Raw genomic sequence first — 17,799 nt, 5'->3', positions numbered from 1 at the left:
AAAATCAGTCAGCTTGCATTTGCTCGAAAATTTACTTCAAGTTATTCACAATAGCTGATCTGTGGCTACAGTTGTCATAACACCATCATCAACTTGTAAACACTGAATTCTAAAAATATCTCTTGACTAATAAGTCAAATCATATGGAGGCATTCAGCCTATTTATCGGTAAGGTAAATTTCTCATGATATCAGCCTTCTCCGTTGAACTTGAGATCAATTATCGACTGGATAGCCATAAAAGATCAGGCATATTACTTATTTAGACCTTATAAATAAATATAAGTATATGAGTTTATGGTTTACAACGTCCGTTTTTTTTCCGAGTTATCTAGCGTGACTTATTAAAATTCACACCCTAGTAAGTGATCTGTAGTCGTTCGACTTCTGTCGTCACAGGCTTAAATTCAAATTTTGGATATCTTATTTTGGTGTCTCTTGTTCGTTTGGTTTGGAAGTCTACTTCACAGGGAAGGTTCTCTCCACCTGTTTCATAACATTTTTCTTTTAGTTGTAAGCTTGTCGTCCGCCTACCAAAAAATCAACGACGATCAGGGTTAAGAGAGTTTGTTTATTACCTGAAAAGTTTGCTGACACAAGTTTAGCCATGAAAAAGCCTTACATTTTAAATTTATCAGACGCAATATGAGATTTTGATGTCTAAAATTTAATGTTTTTGCTAGGTCTTAGTTACTAGAACTAGTAATTCCATTGTCATCGGTGATAACCACGAGAGATTAAATTAGGACAGTCAAGCTTACGATAAGCCATAAGTCGTTTAATTAGGAGGGTTTAGGTAAGAAGTTAAGCTGTTTTCGGCGCTGATTTTTTCCCTTAAATATTTATATCAAAATGAATTTATTTCAAATTTTGATGAGCAAAGGCTTTATTCAGAATGGGAAACGATAGAAGCTTACAGACACGAATTATTGGAGTTAGACATTGTTATTTCATGGAAACCGGAAGTATGAACGTGTCCTATTATTTACATCCAGCCGATTTACTAAGTATTTCTCCGCCAAGCCAAAATTTAGGGACTTGTACCACAAATTACTACAGATAAACTGTTGCTAACTACCTTTTCGCAAACGTAACGATCACTTAAGCCACATTATAGCTAGTTTCTCCACATTAATTGGCGATAAATCTTCTACCGATTCTTCTTGAATATATTCACATATATTTTGGAAAAAAAGCATTCAGTATTCGTTTTAAAGCCTCTATTCACCTAGGAATATAAATGGGTACCATATAACTCTCAGGGACAGGCTTTTTATGTGCTGGATGATTTTGCGAGTAGCAATACACTAACTCGACACTTCATGCTATATGGAAACTGTGATGAACTCTAGCAATAATCAAAGCGAGTTTCGCGCGTAAAATATTGTGTTTTGGTAGCTAACACGGAATAATCAGCCTCAAAAAGTATACGTGGATCAAACAAAGCTGATTTGTATTCATTCCGCTTCTCTTGCAGGAAATTTTTCAACTGACCTAGGGATTCTATTAGCTATTAGAATCTCCACTGTTTGTCAAGGATGGCATTTTTCCGATTCGAGCTTAAATTTCTCGTCCTCATCCAAGTTATAATACACTTATTCCCAAAACACATGTCTCAAACAACAGCTACCAATAACTGTACAAGTGCTGTCAATCCTATTGATGCCTGTGACAAAATCACCTACGAAGAAGTTTACAACATCTTGGCAAAATCAGAAAACAGTTTCAACATCGAGTCGGCTCTTTATCCACCCAAGAGGCCTTCCTCAGTTCGTGTGTTTGTTAATGTCTACGGCCACAGCAAAGTTAAAAATTCAACTCCTGCTGCCAAATACACGTGGAGTATTTCTTGCCTGTACGCTGCTCTTCCTGCTAAAGTTCTTGAATTTTGGTCTTTAGGGTCAATCATGGTGACCAGTCGAACACAGGAGCTTAACATAACAATTTCACTTTCCTGCTGTGATGTGACAAAAGGGAAACTAAAAAAACACATCGAAGACGCTCTAGCTGCTGTAAGTACTTTGACCAACTTAGATCATGTATCAACATAGAAAAAAAAAAAGGTATAATTGAACATTAAAAACCAATCAGGAAAAAACATTGCACTTTAAAAATAGAAAACATCTGGTTATCATGAACACTTTTTTTTAGACTGAAAAGAATTGAAAGTAGAGTTTTTACTTCGGTTACTGTAACTTCATCCATGGATCAATCAATAAGAAACTGAAAATGTTAGTATCCTCTGCAAAATGAGAAATCTGGAAATATACGATTTTAACCCAAGTCCCCACCCCCGCCCTCGTCTAAATTTGCTTAATTGACATCTTTGCTCCAATCTCTCCCACAAACTGGAAGTCACTTAAATGAACGCAAATATCAAAAATCGAAAAACAGTTAAAAGAATTGTCCTTGAAGTCCATGAACAGAAACGTGACGATTCTCCATAGTGGAGATGAAATGTTCCTGCCTTTCCATCTCTGCGGGGGGAGTAGTTCATATTTCCTTCATAGAGTTATTTGGCAAATTGTGCCAGAGTCAGGGAGATTCATGTCTTTTCCTTGAGACTTGTGGCCTATTCGGGAGAGTTGGCATGTTTGCTGGGCATGTACACTGTTATTATGACCGAGAACGCGTGACTTGGTACTGGTCATACTAACAGGTTTGTTCTGTGTTTTTAAATATTTTTCAAAACCTTCCAAGACACCATAGCTCACTTCTTTTCTGCATACTCGTTTAAAATCATCTTTTTGTTTGATTTAACTCAGTTGACTTATGTTTCATAGCTTCAAGATCTGGCTGTTAGTCCAGCAATAAGAGACCCCCAACTGAATTCTGCTGAGTGTATCACAGAGGGACATCAACCAAATATTTCTTCTGTTACAGAACACAGTTGGCGTATAATAGCAATGTTAGTCCTCTCTGTTCTCTTTTCAACACTGTTTGGGCCATTGTTGGCCTTTAAAACAACGATAAAACGGGACGAGCTCAAAAACAAAAAAGGAAGGAAGTCAAAAATTAAGAAAAATACGATAGATTTCCTTTGTTTGATTTTATTAGTAATACTCGTTGGTTTATATATAGCAAAAGAGGTAACAGTCCATAAAATTAGCAGCGATAAAGAAATTGATAGAAATAAGAGAAATGATAAAGAAGTTGTTCCTTGGCACGTTGAAGCGATACAACCGTTCATTATGGGTGTTGGGGTTATGGTCTTCGTGGTGACGTGTATAGTCTGTGGGAGTTGCGGCCAGAGAAGACAACAACAAGGACATCAACAAGGACATCAACAAGGACATCAACAAGGACATCAACAAGGACATCAACAAGGACATCAAAGGGAGCACGCTGTAAAGTGGAAGTCATTCTTTTTCATAATTTGTGCAAATTTAGCAACCTACCATTTTTGTTGGCTCTTAGTTGGTATAATGCTAAATCCTATCGGGGGTCTTGTTGTTCTGCTCCTACTTTGTCTTGTTATCGGTGTCTTAACCTTTGCATTTTATACCTGCATGTATTCAATTACTTATGACAACAACACAAAATGTCAGTCATTTTCCTCATGTTTTGCTGGGTCCCTAGCTATCTGTGGTCTTATTATTGTTGTAATTCTAGCTGGGCAGTCATATCATGGGAGACAAACTGCTGATGAAGCTTTGAAAGAAGCAGTAATGTATTTAATCTCTATATTCTTTTCATGGCTCTATTGGAAGAGGTGGGTTAATAAAAGTAAGAAATCTGCTGAAAATGGTCATGCTTCAGAGGACAGTGAAATAGAAATGGAACCACTTTTGAATCAAGATGTTTGAAACATTACAGTGTAAACTTGGATATCATTTTATAATTATGTAAACAAATGGAAAAATGTTTCCTCCACTCTAAACATCTGAGTAATAATTGTCCCTTCATCAATTGTTCATTTTCTGGTAAATTAGTGAAGAGTATTTGGTATTATATCAAAATAGCAACCAGTCTTGCAGCTAAACTTATCTTTTCCTTTTTCCCTAAGTGCTGGATAATGTCATGATATTGTAAGGTGAAGTTGATTCCTTAATTACATATTTTACATGCAGTGTAACTGATCAAGCTAATGATGTTGTTATGATCTTAATCATTATACACCTGACTACTAGAAGAAGTACAGCACTGTTTATTACAATTATAATCTTAGTTATAATTTCATGCTAAAACAGGTTTGGATAACAAACCTTAGCAGCCTATTATAGAAATTTAACTAGCCTTAGTTTGCATAACTTTGTACTGATGAAGCCCTAACCAGCAAAATGTTTACCACCAAAGTATATAATATTTGTCCCTTTTGAACTCTATAATTTTTTTTTCTCATATACAGGTTTAGATTTGTTTACATCTCCAATGTAGCACCATAGTTCTAGATACATTTTACTGTCAGTAAATGTGCATGCATAGAGGATAACTAGCCAACTTGTAAACAGTGCTTTCATTCAGATTTGAGGTTACATAGGTGGCTTTCCCTACATGGCACCCTTAAGAAGCTAAAATTTTTCTTGTTTAAAAATGAAAAAGTTCATAATATCTGGTGTTTTGGAATGGAACACAGATGAACTCTTCCCCAACAGCCTCTTTTTAAAACATCTTCTTTTAAGTTTTGTGTCAATTTTAATTTTTCGTTACCAAATTAAAGCTGTCAAGATTTATTCAGGTATTATGCTACACAACTGATCTTGAAGAGCTCTTATAAGCATCAAGTGTTACTGAAAGCACTGCCAAATACAAAGACCTCAAGTTGTACCTTTTTTAAGAGCCCTATCCTATACAATGTATCAAATAATTAATCTTTTAGCAGTATGATTACTACAAAGTATGACTCAATAAATACATTCACTCAACATGTTTCTAATAACGCTCATTGGAGAAGGTAATTCTTTCATAATCTGGGTATTAAGTTTTTTAAGTTTCTTGACTGTGATGGAGTGATCAGCTCTAACAAACCCCTGAAAATTAAACATAAATGTTTCAGAAAGTCAGTCATAACAGTGGAGAGAACCTTTTATCGCTAATGATTATTTATTACCAACAGACTGACATATGCTTGCCTAAAGGTCAGTGTATTGATGGGTCTGGGTTAAATTCCTTCCCAAGCCATAGTATAGTGTTCCTTAGCAGATTGTTTCACTCTCACAAGTCCTCTCTCCACCCAGGAACAACATGTCAAGAATAGGTTCTGACAAACTTCATTCAGGCCTTAACTCTTTACACACCAACATTGGTATGCATTTTCTCCATACTGTTAGCTATATGTCTCCTAAGGTGCTGACAAGAAGAATTTCCCAAACAATCCAGGGCTTTTTTAGTTTTCGATCATTTTCATTATTCTCATGACCTTAAACCGGGGGTTTAGCAACGAGGGAAAAGGCAAGATTTGTTCATGTTTAAAAAAACTCTGTTCAGGAACACGAGCGAAATGGCTGTACTGTTGTGCTACTTTTTGTCGTACAAATATATACTGAGTCTAACTGCGGGTCTAAGAAGGAGTCACTTCATATGAGGTTTTTCCCAGATGTTACTGTTCTTGGGGCTAAATACGCAAGAACACACAAGTTCTCTACTATTGATAGGTGACTTAGCTAAACTACACTGACAGGAATTATTTTTCGTACTGATGTGATCAGTTATGATAGATTTAATTTTGTATCACCCTGATTACATTGCAAATCTAATCAAATAACGTTTGGGTATATTGCTTTCTAATAAACTTGTGAAACTCAAAACAAATTGAGTAAGTCGACGTGAAAATAAATCAGCTTGCATTTGCTGGAAAAATGTATTTAAAATCATTCACAATAGCTGACTTGTGGCACCAGTAGTCACAACACCCTTATCAACTTCTAAACACTAGGTACTAAAAATATCGCTTGACATGTAAGTCAAATCATGTGGAGGCATTCAGCCTATTTATCGGTAAGGTAAATTTCTCATGATATCAGCTTTCTCCATTAGCCTTGAGCTCAATTATCGAGTAGATGGACATAAAAGATCAGGTTTATTACTAATTTAAACCGTTAAAGAGTTAAGAAATATAAGTATATCAGTTTGTAGTTTACAACTTCCGTTTTCTTTCGAGTAGTATAGCGTGACCTATTTAAATTCACGCGATCTGTGGTCATTGGACTCTCGTCGTCACAGGCTTAAATGAAAATTTGAATATCTCAATTTGGTGTCGATTCACTTGATCGTTTGGTTTGGAAGTCTTCTTTACAGGGAAGGTACTCTCCACCTGTTTCATAACATTTTTCTTTTAGTTGTAAGCTTGTCGTCCGCCTACCAAAAAATCAACGACGATCAGGGTCAAGAGAGTTTGTTTATTACCTGAAAGGTTTGCTGACACAAGTTTAGTTATGAAAATGCCCTACTTTTCAAATTTATTAGACGCAATATGAGATTTCGATGTCTAAAATTCAATGTTTTTGCGAGGTCTTAGTGACTAGAATTAGTGATTCCGTGGTCATCTCTGATAACCACGAGAGATGAAATTAGGACGGTTGAGCCTACGATAAGCCATTAGTCGTTAGGAGGATTTAGGTAAGAAGTTAAGCTGTTTCCGGCGCTGATTTTTTTCCTTAAATGTCTATATCAAAAGGAATTGATTTCAAACTTTGATGAGTAGAGGCTTTATTCAGAACGGCAAACGATAGAAGCTTACAGACACGGATTATTAGAGTTAGACATTGCTATTTCATGGAAACCGGAAGTATTGTGAACGTGTTCTTTTATTTACATCCAGCCAATATACTAAGTATTTGGCCGAGCCAAAATGTAGGGACTTGTACCACAAATTAATGCAGATAAACTGTGGCCAACAACCTTTCTGCAAGCGTTTCGATCATTTAAGCCACACTGTAGCTAGTTTCACACTGAACTCGCGAGAAATCCTCTACCGATTCTTCTTGAATGTATTCACTGTTGACAAAAAAGCATTCAGTATTCGTTTCAAAGCCTCGTTTCACCTAAGAATATAAATGGGTACCATAACACTCTCAAGGACTAACGTTTTTATGTGCTGGGTGATTTTCTGCGATGGACTTGCCTCTTGTCCACAGGGAGTAGCAGTATACTAACTCAACACTTCATGCTATATGGAAACTGTGATAACCTCTAGCAGTAATCTAAGCGATTTTCGCTCGTAAAATATTGTGTTTTGACAGCTAACAGGAAATAACCAGCCTCAAAAAGTAAATGTGCATCAAAAAAAGCTGATTTGTATTCATTCCGCTTCTCTTGCAGGAAATTTTGGAACTGGCTAAGGGATTCAAAGCTATTAGAATCTCCACTGTTTTTCAAGGATGGCATTTTTGCGAATCGATCTCAAATTTCTCGTCTTAATTCAAGTTGTGATAATGCACCTATTTCCAAAACACATGTCCCAAGCAACAGCTACCAATAACTGTACAAGTGCAGTCAGTCGAACTGATGCCTGTAACAAAATCACTTACGAACAAGTTTACAACATCTTGGCGAAATCAGAAAACAGTTTCAACATCGAGTCGGCTCTTTATCCACCCAAGAGGCCTTCCTCAGTGCGGGTATTTGTAAATGTCTATGGCCCCAACAAAACGGAAAGTTCAACTCCTGCTGCCAAATACACGTGGAGTATTTCTTGCTTGTACGCTGCTCTTCCTGCTAAAGTTCTTGAATTTTGGTCTTTAGGGTCAATCATGGTGACCAGTCGAACACAGGAGCTTAACATAACAATTTCACTTTCCTGCTGTGATGTGACGAAAGGGAAACTAAAAAAACAGATCGAAGACGCTCTAGCTGCTGTAAGTACTTTGACCAATTTAGATTATGTACCGAAATAGCAAAAATATTCTAATTGAACATTAAAAAACCAATCAGGAAAAAGCATTGCACCTTAAACCTTGTTAACATCTTCTCCGAAAAGAATTGTAGAGTTGTTACTTCAGTTATTATAACTTCATCCATGGAACTGAAAATGTTAGTACCCCTTGGAAAATGAGAAATTCGGATAGGTACGATTTTGGACCACGTCCCCACCTCTCTCCCCTCTCCTCGTCTAAATTTGTTAATTAGCATCTTTGTTCCAATATCTCCTACAAACTGGAAGTCACTTAAATGAAAGCAAATATCAAATTCAAATCCGTTAAAAAGAATTGTCTTTAAAGTCCATGAACAGAAACGCGACGATTCTCTTAAGTGGAGAAAAAATTTTCTTGCCTCTCCATCTTTGCGGAGATAGTGGTTCATATTTCCTTTATTCGAGTTGTTTGGCAAACTATGCCAGAGTCAGGGATATTTGTGTCTTTTCCCTAAGACTTACGGCTTATTCGAGAGAGTTGGCATGTATGCTGGGCATGTACACTGTTATTATGACCAAGAACCCATGACTTGGTGCTAGACATACCAACAGGGATTCATTGTTCTGTGTTTTTAAATATTTTTCCAAACCTTCCATTATCCCATAGCTCATCTTCACTTCTTTTTCGCTTACTCTTTTAGAATCATCTTTTTGTTTGATTTGACTTAGTTCTTTCTTATGTTTCATAGCTCCAAGATCTGGCTGTTAGGCCAGCAATGAGAGACCCCCAACTGAATTCTGCTGAGTGTATCACAGAGGGACATCAACCAAGTATTTCCTCTGTTACAGAACACAGTTGGCGAATAAGATTAATTTTAATCCTCTCCTCTCTCTTTTCAATAGTGTTTGGGCCATTGTTGGCCTTTACAACAACGAGAAAACAGGACGAGCTCGGAAAAAAGGACAACAATAGAAAAAATACGGTAGATTTCCTGTGTGTGTTTTTGTTTGTAATAATCACTGTTTTAATTATACCAAGATATGTAACAGTCCATACAAGTAGCAGCGATAAGAAAATGGTTCCTTATTATATGTTCCTTATTATTGAACTGATACAACCGGTCATTGTGCTTGCTGGGGTAATAGTCTTTTTGGTGACATGGGTGAAATGTGGGGGTAGCGAGCAGAATAACTATAGTGTAAAAGTGAAGTCACTTCTTTTCATAATTTGTGCAAATTTAGCAACCTACCATTTTTGTTGGCTCTTAGTCGGTATAATGCTGAATCCTATCTGGGGTCTTGTTGTTCTACTCGTACTTTGCCTTTTTATTGGTATCTCAACCTTTGCATTTTATACCTACATGTCTTCAAATGACGCCTCAAAATGTCAGTCATTTTCTTCATGTTTTGCTGGGTTCCTAGCTGTCTGTGGTCTTATTGTTATTGTAATTCTAGCTGGGCAGTCATATAATGGAAGACAAACTGCTGATGAGGCTTTGAAAGAAGCAGTAATGTATTTAATCTCTATATTCTTTTCATGGCTCTATTGGAAGAGGTGGGTTAATAAAAGTAAGAAATCTGCTGAAAATGGTCATGCTTCAGAGGACAGTGAAATAGAAATGGAACCACTTTTGAATCAAGATGTTTGAAACATTACAGTGTGTAATATATTAAGTACCCTCTAGGGTTACTGAGTATGTACCAGAATGCATTGCTGTAATAAAAGTTGTGTTGAAGTGGCCAACTGGTTTGACCTCGTGTTCACTAGCAATATATTACATTTTGGCGACGAGGATGGGATGTTTTCCCACTTCATTCAAAAGTGCAAGGTCTTTGGACAACGCTGTGTGTGTTGTGGCATAGAAGATGGCCAGCACTAGTGCGAGTGGATTATTTGGACGTGTTGGCGAGTTCAACGTCGCACGTGAAACGTTTAGTGCCTACGTCGAGAGGATGGAAATGTTCTTTACAGCCAACAACATTGTAACGACAACAGGAGAGGGAAGCGCCGCCACCAACCTTGTGGTAGCGAACAGGAAACGTGCCATTTTCCTGACAGAAGTGGGGCCGGAGGTATACACAACCCTCAGCAACTTATTGGCGCCCACTAAACCGAAGGACGTATCATTCACTAACATTGTGGAAGTCTTGGAGAAACACTACAACCCGAAGCCCCTGGAAATCGCACAAAGTTTTCACTTTGGCACGCGAAATCAAAAATCCGAAGAATCAGATAGCGATTATGTGCTGGCTTTGAAGAGATTGGCGGTCCACTGTAATTATGGTGAATTCCTCAATCGGGCGTTACGTGACCGATTCGTATGCGGACTGAACAATCCGAAGATACAAAACAAACTACTGAACACAGATGACCTCACATTCGAAAAGGCTTGCAGTATTGCCAAGACCATGGAGATGGCAGACAGGAACACCCAAGAATTTCACCCTTCACGCAGTGAAACTGTTCAAGTAAACAAGTTGACAGAACAAGGAAGTAAAAACACTGAAAGGAAGAACACTGAACAATTGTCATGTCCTAGGTGTGGGGGTAATCATTCAGGTCAGTCTTGTAAATTTAAGTCAGCAAAATGCTACAAGTGCTCCAAGATTGGGCATTTAGCTTCTGTTTGTCGCAGTAAGGATGAAAAGAAAAAGGGTAAAATTCATAGTGTACAGGCTTCAGAATCAGGCAATGATGAGTGTGAGGATGAGGAATTAGGAATTTATTCTCTAAATTCGCTTGACCAAAACAAGCCTAATTGCAATAGGTACACTGTAGAAATGGAAATCAATGGTAAACTGTGTATGATGGAGTTAGACACAGCTGCAGATTTCTCAATAATGAGTAGAAGTGAATATCTAGAGAGGTTTGCAGACAAGCCTCTGTCTCCTTCTAAAGTAACACTTAAGACATACACGGGTGAATTACTAGATGTGTCAGGGGAAATGCAGTGTGACATAGTGTATAAGGGTAAACCATACTCTCTACCCATTCTTGTAGCCAATTATGATGCAAAACCTACTTTACTTGGTAAAAACTGGCTGCGGCACATTAAGTTTGAATGGGGTGAGATATTTTGTGTTCCCAAGGGAGACCCTAGGAGTGCTGATAGTCAACTGAATGAGTTGCTATCTAAACATAGCGAATTGTTTACTGAGAGTTACAAAGGGATGACGGGCCTTGAGGCCCATATTACTATGAGAGGCGATGCAAAACCTGTATTCGTGAAAGCGCGTAGGGTTCCATACGCTTTGAAAGAGCAAGTCGAAAAAGAGTTAGACAAACTAGAAAAGCATGGTGTTATTAGGAAAGTTGACAGGTCACTTTGGGCTAGCCCAATTGTGGTAGTGCCAAAGGCTGATAACACTGTCAGAATATGTGGAGACTACAAATCCACTATCAATCAGTCAGTTGAAGATGAGCAATATGTTTTACCTACCACTCAGGATTTGTATGCTGCTCTGGTTGGCTCTAAGGTATTTAGTAAGCTCGATCTATCACATGCCTATGCCCAGCTGAATGTTGACAAAGAAAGTCAAGAGTACTTGACAATTACCACTCATAAAGGTCTTTATTCCTACCAGAAATTGCCCTATGGGGTCAAGTCATCCCCAAAAATCTTTCAAGCAAAAATGGATCAAATTCTTCAGGGAATTGAAAAATGTGTTTGTAAACAAGATGACATCTTGATAGGGGGCAATGACTGGCAAGAGAATCTCAAGATACTTGCTGATGTGTTGGACAGGCTACACCAATACAATTTGCATTTAAAACTGGTAAAATGTGAGTTTTTGAAACCTGAAGTGGTTTATCTAGGTCTGAGAATAAGTGCCGAAGGCCTGCAACCGGTGGAGGAGAAGATCAGTGCAGTGAAAAGAGCCCCAGCCCCAAAGAATGTGAGTGAATTAAGGTCCTTCCTGGGCATGGTTCAGTATTATCATTCCTTTTTGCCAGGGCTGGCTACAACCTTAGCACCTCTGCATAGGCTTTTGCAGAAAAATATTCAATGGGAATGGACAGATGACTGCCAGAAAGCTTTTGAGGCATGCAAGGAGGGCCTCACCAGTGAGTCGCTGTTGGTCCACTATGATCTAAATCGTGAGCTTAAGTTAGCTTGTGACGCATCGAGTTATGGTTTGGGGGCAGTGCTTAGTCATGTAATGGAAGATGGTCAAGAAAGGCCAATAGCATATGCGTCACGTACCCTCAGCTCAAGTGAGAAAATTATGCTCAAATTGAACGGGAGGCTTTGTCTATTATTTTCGGGGTAAAAAAATTTAATCAGTTTCTATATGGACGAAAGTTCACTTTAGTAACTGACCACCAGCCATTGTTGGCTATTTTGGGCCCAAAAGCTGCTATACCCACACTTGCAGCTGCCCGTATGCAGCGCTGGGCACTTGTCCTTTCAGCATATGACTATAACATTGAGTACAGGAGCTCCGAGAAGCACAGCAACTGTGACGCCCTTTCTAGATTACCCCATGAAGAGTCTAAGATTGGCAGTGAGAGTGAGATTTACAATGTAAGTGCCATTAACAAAGATTTCCCCATAACTGCAAAAGAGATTGGGAAAGCTACATTGATGGATCCAGGGTTAAGCAAGGTACTTGATTGGGTCATGGTGGGGTGGCCAGAGGTTTATGATGAAGATTTAAAACCCTATTACACCCGTCGACATGAACTTTCTTGCGAACAAAATTGCGTTCTCTGGGGTTCCAGGGTGATCATTCCCCCAGTATTTAGGGAAAAGATGTTGGAGGAGTTGCATTGGGAGCACCCAGGCATTTGTGCAATGAAAGCAATAGCACGCACCTGTGTTTGGTGGCCCAAGATGGATGAGGAAATTGAACAAAAGATTAAACTATGCTCAGTGTGTCAGGATGTGCGGACCTCTCCACCTTGTGCCCCATTGATACCCTGGAAATGGGCCACGCGACCCTTTCAGCGTATTCATGTTGATTTTTGTCAGAAAGGGATTGATTTTTTTTTTGTGGTGGTTGATAGTTTTTCAAAATGGATAGAGGTTAAGCACATGACCTCAATCACCACAGAGAAAACCATGAATGAGTTGCGTCTTATATTTGCCCAACATGGTTTGCCCGAGGAGTTAGTATCAGATAATGGGCCACAATTTGTTTCAAGTGAGTTTGCTGAGTTTATGTATAAAAATGGCATTAAACATACCCTAACTCCTCCTTATCACCCACAATCAAATGGTGCTGCTGAGAGATCAGTCAGGGTGGTAAAGGAGGCGCTTGTCAAACAAGTTCTAGAGGGAAACAAGGGAAGGTCTATCAAACATAGACTAGCAGACTTCCTCTTGAGATACCGTACCACCCCACACAGCACCACAGGTGCTACGCCAGCAGAACTGTTGATGAGACGTAGACTGCGTACTCGTTTAACTCTAGTGAAACCTGATCTAGCCAAAACCGTAGAGAGTAAACAAAATAAGCAGAAGGAATATAAGGATTTAAAGGGTCATCAAGATAGGCTGTTTGCAGAGAATGACATAGTTCGAGTGAGAAATACTCAAGCCCGTAGCAATACTGAGAGGTGGATTCTGGGAAGGGTAGTTAAGGTCTGTGGACCCAGAACATATTTAGTTAAGACTGGCTATAAGACCAGATATGTTCATGTTGATCATTTGATTAAAGCACATGATCAGGTGCCACATGAAACTAGAGAGTTGGACATACCTGTCCCAGAACTGTGTGAGCAACCTACTCTAAGTGTAGATACTAGCCAAGTTTCATCCGGGGTGCCGCAGCCACCAGTCAATTTTTCAGATAAAGATAATGAGCCTAATTCTAGTATTAGTGAAGAGACTGTAAACATACCATCGCCGGTTGTTCTGAGGCGATCAGAGAGAATTAGGAAACCTGTTGACCGACTGAACCTGTAGTAAATGTTATAGCTACTATTGTGTTACTTGTAAGGATATCTTATTTGTAAGGGGAAAGCAGTGTAATATATTAAGTACCCTCTAGGGTTACTGAGTATGTACCAGAATGCATTGCTGTAATAAAAGTTGTGTTGAAGTGGCCAACTGGTTTGACCTCGTGTTCACTAGCAATATATTACACAGTGTAAACTTGGATATCATTTTATAATTATGTAAACAAATGGAAAAATGTTTCCTCCACTCTAAACATCTGAGTAATAATTGTCCCTTCGTCAACTGTTTATTTTCTGGTAAATTAGTGAAGAGCATTTGGTATTGTATCAAAATAGCAACCAGTCTTGCAGCTAAACTTATCTTTTCCTTTTTCCCTAAGTGCTGGATAATGTTATGATATTGTAAGGTGAAGTTATTCCTTAATCACAAATTTTACATGTTGTCTAACAGTTCAAGGTAATGGTATAATTAGGTAAGATCCTAATCATTCACAGGTTTGGATTTGTTTACATCTCCAATGTAGCACAGTAGTTCTAGATGCAATTTATGTAAATTCATTACTTGGAAAGATTCTTTAGAATCCACGTAAAAAACTGTTAGTAATGTACATGCATAGAGGATAATTAGCCAACTTGTAAACAGTGATTTTATTCAGATTTGAGGTTGCATAGGACTTTCCCTACATGGCATTCTTAAGAAACTAAAATTGTTCTGGTTTAAAAATGGAAAATGTTTGTCAAATCTGGTGGTCTGGAACAAAACACAAACACAAACTCTACCCCATCAGCCTGTTTGGGGACAAATGAATATTACTGGGGGAGGGGGGGTCTATCAGTTTATAACACATCTCCTTTTAAGTATTGTATCGATTTTATTTTTTCTTTACCAAATTAAAGCTGTCAAGATTTTTTCAGGTATTTTGCTACACAACTGATCTTGAAGAGCTCTGACACAGGCACCAAGTCTTACTGAAAGCACTACCAAATACAAAGACCTCAAGTTGTACCTTTTTTTAAGTGCCCTATCCTATACAATGTATCAAATAATTAATCTTTTAGAAGTATGATTACTACAAAATATGACTTAATAAATACATTTAGACTTCTCAACATGTTTCTAATAACCCTCATTGGAGAAGGTCATACTTTCATAATCTGGGTAAGCTGTTTTAAGTTTCTCGTCTGTGATGGAGTGATCTGCTCTTCCAAACCCCTGAAAATTAAACATAATTGTTTCAGAAAGTCAGTCATAAAAATGGAGAAAACCATGTATCACCAATAATTATTTATTACCAACAGACTGACATATGATTGCCTAAAGGCCCGTGTATTGAGGGGTCTGGGTTAAATTCCTGCCCAAGCCATAGTATAGTGTTCCTTAGCAGATTGTTTCACTCTCACAAGTCCTCTCGGATCATTTGTACTATAGGTGGCCTCGGTCGACATATAGGCCGACAATCGACCGATATATCGGTCGATTGTCGGTGGACTATCGGTCGGCAATCGACCGACTATCGGTTGACAGTCGGCCGATGTATCGGTCGATATGTCGACCGAGGCCACCTATAGTACACATGATCCGTACTCTCTCCACCCAGGAACAAGATGTCAAGAATAGGTTATGACAAACTCCATTCACGCCTTAACTCTTTACACAACAACATTGGTATGCATTTTCTCCATACTGTTAGCTATATGTTTCCTAAGGTGCTGACAAGAAGAATTTCCCAAACAATCCAGGGCTTTTTTAGTTTTCGATCATTTCCATTATTCTCATGACCTTAATGTGTGATTCAGGGGTGATACTGTTGGGAGAAATTAGATGTTAGTCACTCTTAGAGGGTCAAAGGGTTAAACAACCAAAAACTCTAGCTATGTGGGCCCCAAAAAGTTGACTACAGAGCAGTTGCTACCCTGTTTTACCCTCACAGCATGAGACCCAGATAGTTTTTGGAATATAGAACACACTAGGATCAAAATTAACCCATCAATCCACCTTTCTCTATAACATAAAAAGTACAATAAGAACACTAGTAGCATGGCTGAATGGCAACTTCAAGGCCCTGCATTCAACTTAGTAAATATGTGTATCAGTATATCTTTCAGATACAAGGATTGACTAAATGCATTACTAATAATAAAATACATGACAGGTCCAGAATTTATATGGCCCATGAATTTAGCTTTGGTTTTGCCACTCGAGCATCTGAGATCAAAACTAAACACCACAACAGACAGAGGCTTGTTTTGGGACCAGACACTATTAAATGTATCCATCTTACATAAATAACACACTGGACTGTTACATAACAAAGATATTGGACGAATGTACTAAACCAAAGGTCCAGTAATCAAGAATAAATTACAAACACGAAAGAGATTAAGGTACGATCAAAACTGTCGATGGTGTGGGTGGGAGGGAATCTAAAACTTTCTTAATGCTAGAAATAAACTTGCTGCTTGCTTGCTTGCAAGATTACTAATAACACGTGCACATATATCTAAGCGGTGATACGAAAGTAATTTTGCAGTTAAAACGCGTTTAAGCGTGGTGAATAGCCATTGGCTTCACCCAAGTATTATGACTTACATGCTGAACAAATTGCTCAATCTTGGTTTACCAACTAGGGAAAAGGCAAGATTTTTTCATGTTTAAAATGACTCTGTTCAGGAACACGAGCAAAATGGCTGTACTGTTGTGCTACTTTTTGTTTTACAAATATAGACTGAGTCTAGCTGCGGGTCTAAGAAGGAGTCATTTTCTTCGTTGAGGAAGTTTTTTATGTTAGGTTTTCCTAGATATTACTGTTCTTGGGGCTAAATACGCGACTAAACTAAACTAAACTGACAGGAATTATTTTGTACTGATGTGATCAGTTATGATAGATTTAATTTTGTATTACCCTGATTATATTGCAAATCTAGTTAAATAACGTTTGGATACATTGCTCTCTAATAAGCTTGTAAAACTCAAAACAAATTGAGTATTCGTCTTCAAGTCGACGCGAGAATGAATCAGCTTGCATTTGCTCGAAAATGTATTTAAAATCATTCACAATAGCTGACCTGTGACTACACTTGTCATAACACCCTTATTAACTTGTAAACACTGGATACTAAAAATATCGCTAGACTTGTAAGTCAAATCATGTGGAGGCATTCAGCCTATTTATCGGTGAGGTAAATTTCTCATGATATCAGCTTTCTCCATTAGCCTTGAGCTCAATTATCGAGTAGATAGCTATAAAAGATCAGGAATATTACTAATTTAAACCGTTAAAGAATTCAGAAATATAAGTTTATGAGTTTACAGTTTACAATTTCCGTTTTCTTTCGGAGTAATCTAGCGTGACCTATTTAAATTCATGCCCGAGTAAGCGATCTGTAGTCGTTGGACTCCCGTCGTCACAGGCTTAAATTAAAATTTTGGATATCTCAATTTGGTGTCGTTTCACTTGATCGTTTGGTTTGGAAGTCTTCTCTACAGGGAAGGTACTCTCCACCTGTTTCATACCATTTTTCATTGGTGATAAGCTTTTCTTCCGCCTACCAAAAAGCAAAGACGATCAGGGTTAAGAGAGTTTGTTTATTACCTGAAAGGTTTGCTGATACAAGTTTAGCCATGAAAGAGCCTTGCATTTAAAATTTATTAGACGCAATATGAGATTTTGATGTCTAAAATTTGGTCTTAGTTACTAGAATTAGTGATTCCGTGGTCATCTGTGATAACCACGAGACATAAAATTAAGACAGTCGAACTTACAATAAGCCATTAGTCGTTACATCAGGAAGGTTTAGGTAAGAAGTTAAGCTGTTTCCGGCGCTGATTGTTTTCCTTAAATGTCTATATCAAAAGGAATGGATTTGAAATTTTTATAAGTAGAGGCTTTATTTAGAATGGCAAACGATAGAAGCTTAGACACGAATTACTGGAGTTAGATATTGTTATTTCCCGGAAACCGGAAGTATCGTGAACGTGTCCTTTTATTTACATCCAGCCGATATACTAAGTATTTAGCCGAGCCAAAATGTAGGGACTTGTACCACAAATTACTGCAGATAAACTGTTGCCAACAACCTTTTCGCAAACGATCTTTTAAGCCACA

At 38.1% G+C, this 17,799-nt stretch overlaps 3 protein-coding genes across 4 annotated transcripts in view; 2 read left to right on the top strand and 1 right to left on the bottom strand.

The window, feature by feature from the left end:
* Window positions 1-368: 368 nt before the first annotated feature.
* Window positions 369-4,864, top strand: LOC149047645 (uncharacterized). 2 transcript variants are annotated; one of them, XM_089204039.1, is made up of 3 exons: window positions 369-474; window positions 1,477-2,011; window positions 2,783-4,864. In XM_089204039.1, exons 2-3 carry the CDS (start codon window positions 1,538-1,540, stop codon window positions 3,803-3,805), a joined length of 1,497 nt encoding a protein of 498 aa, XP_089060165.1. In that variant the 5' UTR covers window positions 369-474; window positions 1,477-1,537; the 3' UTR covers window positions 3,806-4,864. The 2 variants fall into 2 exon arrangements, with proteins under 2 accessions (XP_089060165.1, XP_089060164.1); XM_089204038.1 differs by lacking the exon at window positions 369-474 and having other exon boundaries at window positions 1,425-2,011; window positions 2,783-3,931.
* A 1,261-nt stretch (window positions 4,865-6,125) lies between these two features.
* LOC149047644 (uncharacterized) lies at window positions 6,126-9,528 on the top strand. Its single transcript, XM_089204044.1, has 3 exons — window positions 6,126-6,241; window positions 7,260-7,795; window positions 8,541-9,528. The coding sequence occupies exons 2-3, from the start codon at window positions 7,319-7,321 to the stop codon at window positions 9,438-9,440; spliced, it is 1,377 nt and encodes a 458-aa protein (XP_089060170.1). The 5' UTR covers window positions 6,126-6,241; window positions 7,260-7,318; the 3' UTR covers window positions 9,441-9,528.
* Window positions 9,529-14,605: 5,077 nt separating this feature from the next.
* The window catches only part of LOC113682272 (14 kDa phosphohistidine phosphatase), a 36,759-nt gene continuing 33,565 nt past the window's right edge, over window positions 14,606-17,799 (bottom strand). The window contains exon 3 of the mRNA XM_089204054.1: window positions 14,606-14,906. Coding sequence (XP_089060180.1) covers window positions 14,811-14,906 — 96 coding nt within the window. The 3' untranslated portion in view covers window positions 14,606-14,810. The remainder of the gene's footprint in view (window positions 14,907-17,799) is intronic.

Source organism: Pocillopora damicornis, chromosome 4 (assembly GCF_964200805.1).
Source record: "Pocillopora damicornis chromosome 4, jaPocDami1.2, whole genome shotgun sequence".
In the NCBI taxonomy this organism is placed as follows: domain Eukaryota; kingdom Metazoa; phylum Cnidaria; class Anthozoa; order Scleractinia; family Pocilloporidae; genus Pocillopora; species Pocillopora damicornis.
This window is presented reverse-complemented; position numbering and strand designations above follow the sequence as displayed.

Bases quoted from the DNA above. Each gene is read 5' to 3' on its own strand.
- LOC149047645 (XM_089204039.1), top strand. From the start codon at position 1,538: ATGGCATTTTTCCGATTCGAGCTTAAATTTCTCGTCCTCATCCAAGTT. The intron at 2,012-2,782 runs GTAAGTACTTTG...TATGTTTCATAG, and splicing joins TCGAAGACGCTCTAGCTGCT to CTTCAAGATCTGGCTGTTAG.
- LOC149047644 (XM_089204044.1), top strand. From the start codon at position 7,319: ATGGCATTTTTGCGAATCGATCTCAAATTTCTCGTCTTAATTCAAGTT. The intron at 7,796-8,540 runs GTAAGTACTTTG...TATGTTTCATAG, and splicing joins TCGAAGACGCTCTAGCTGCT to CTCCAAGATCTGGCTGTTAG.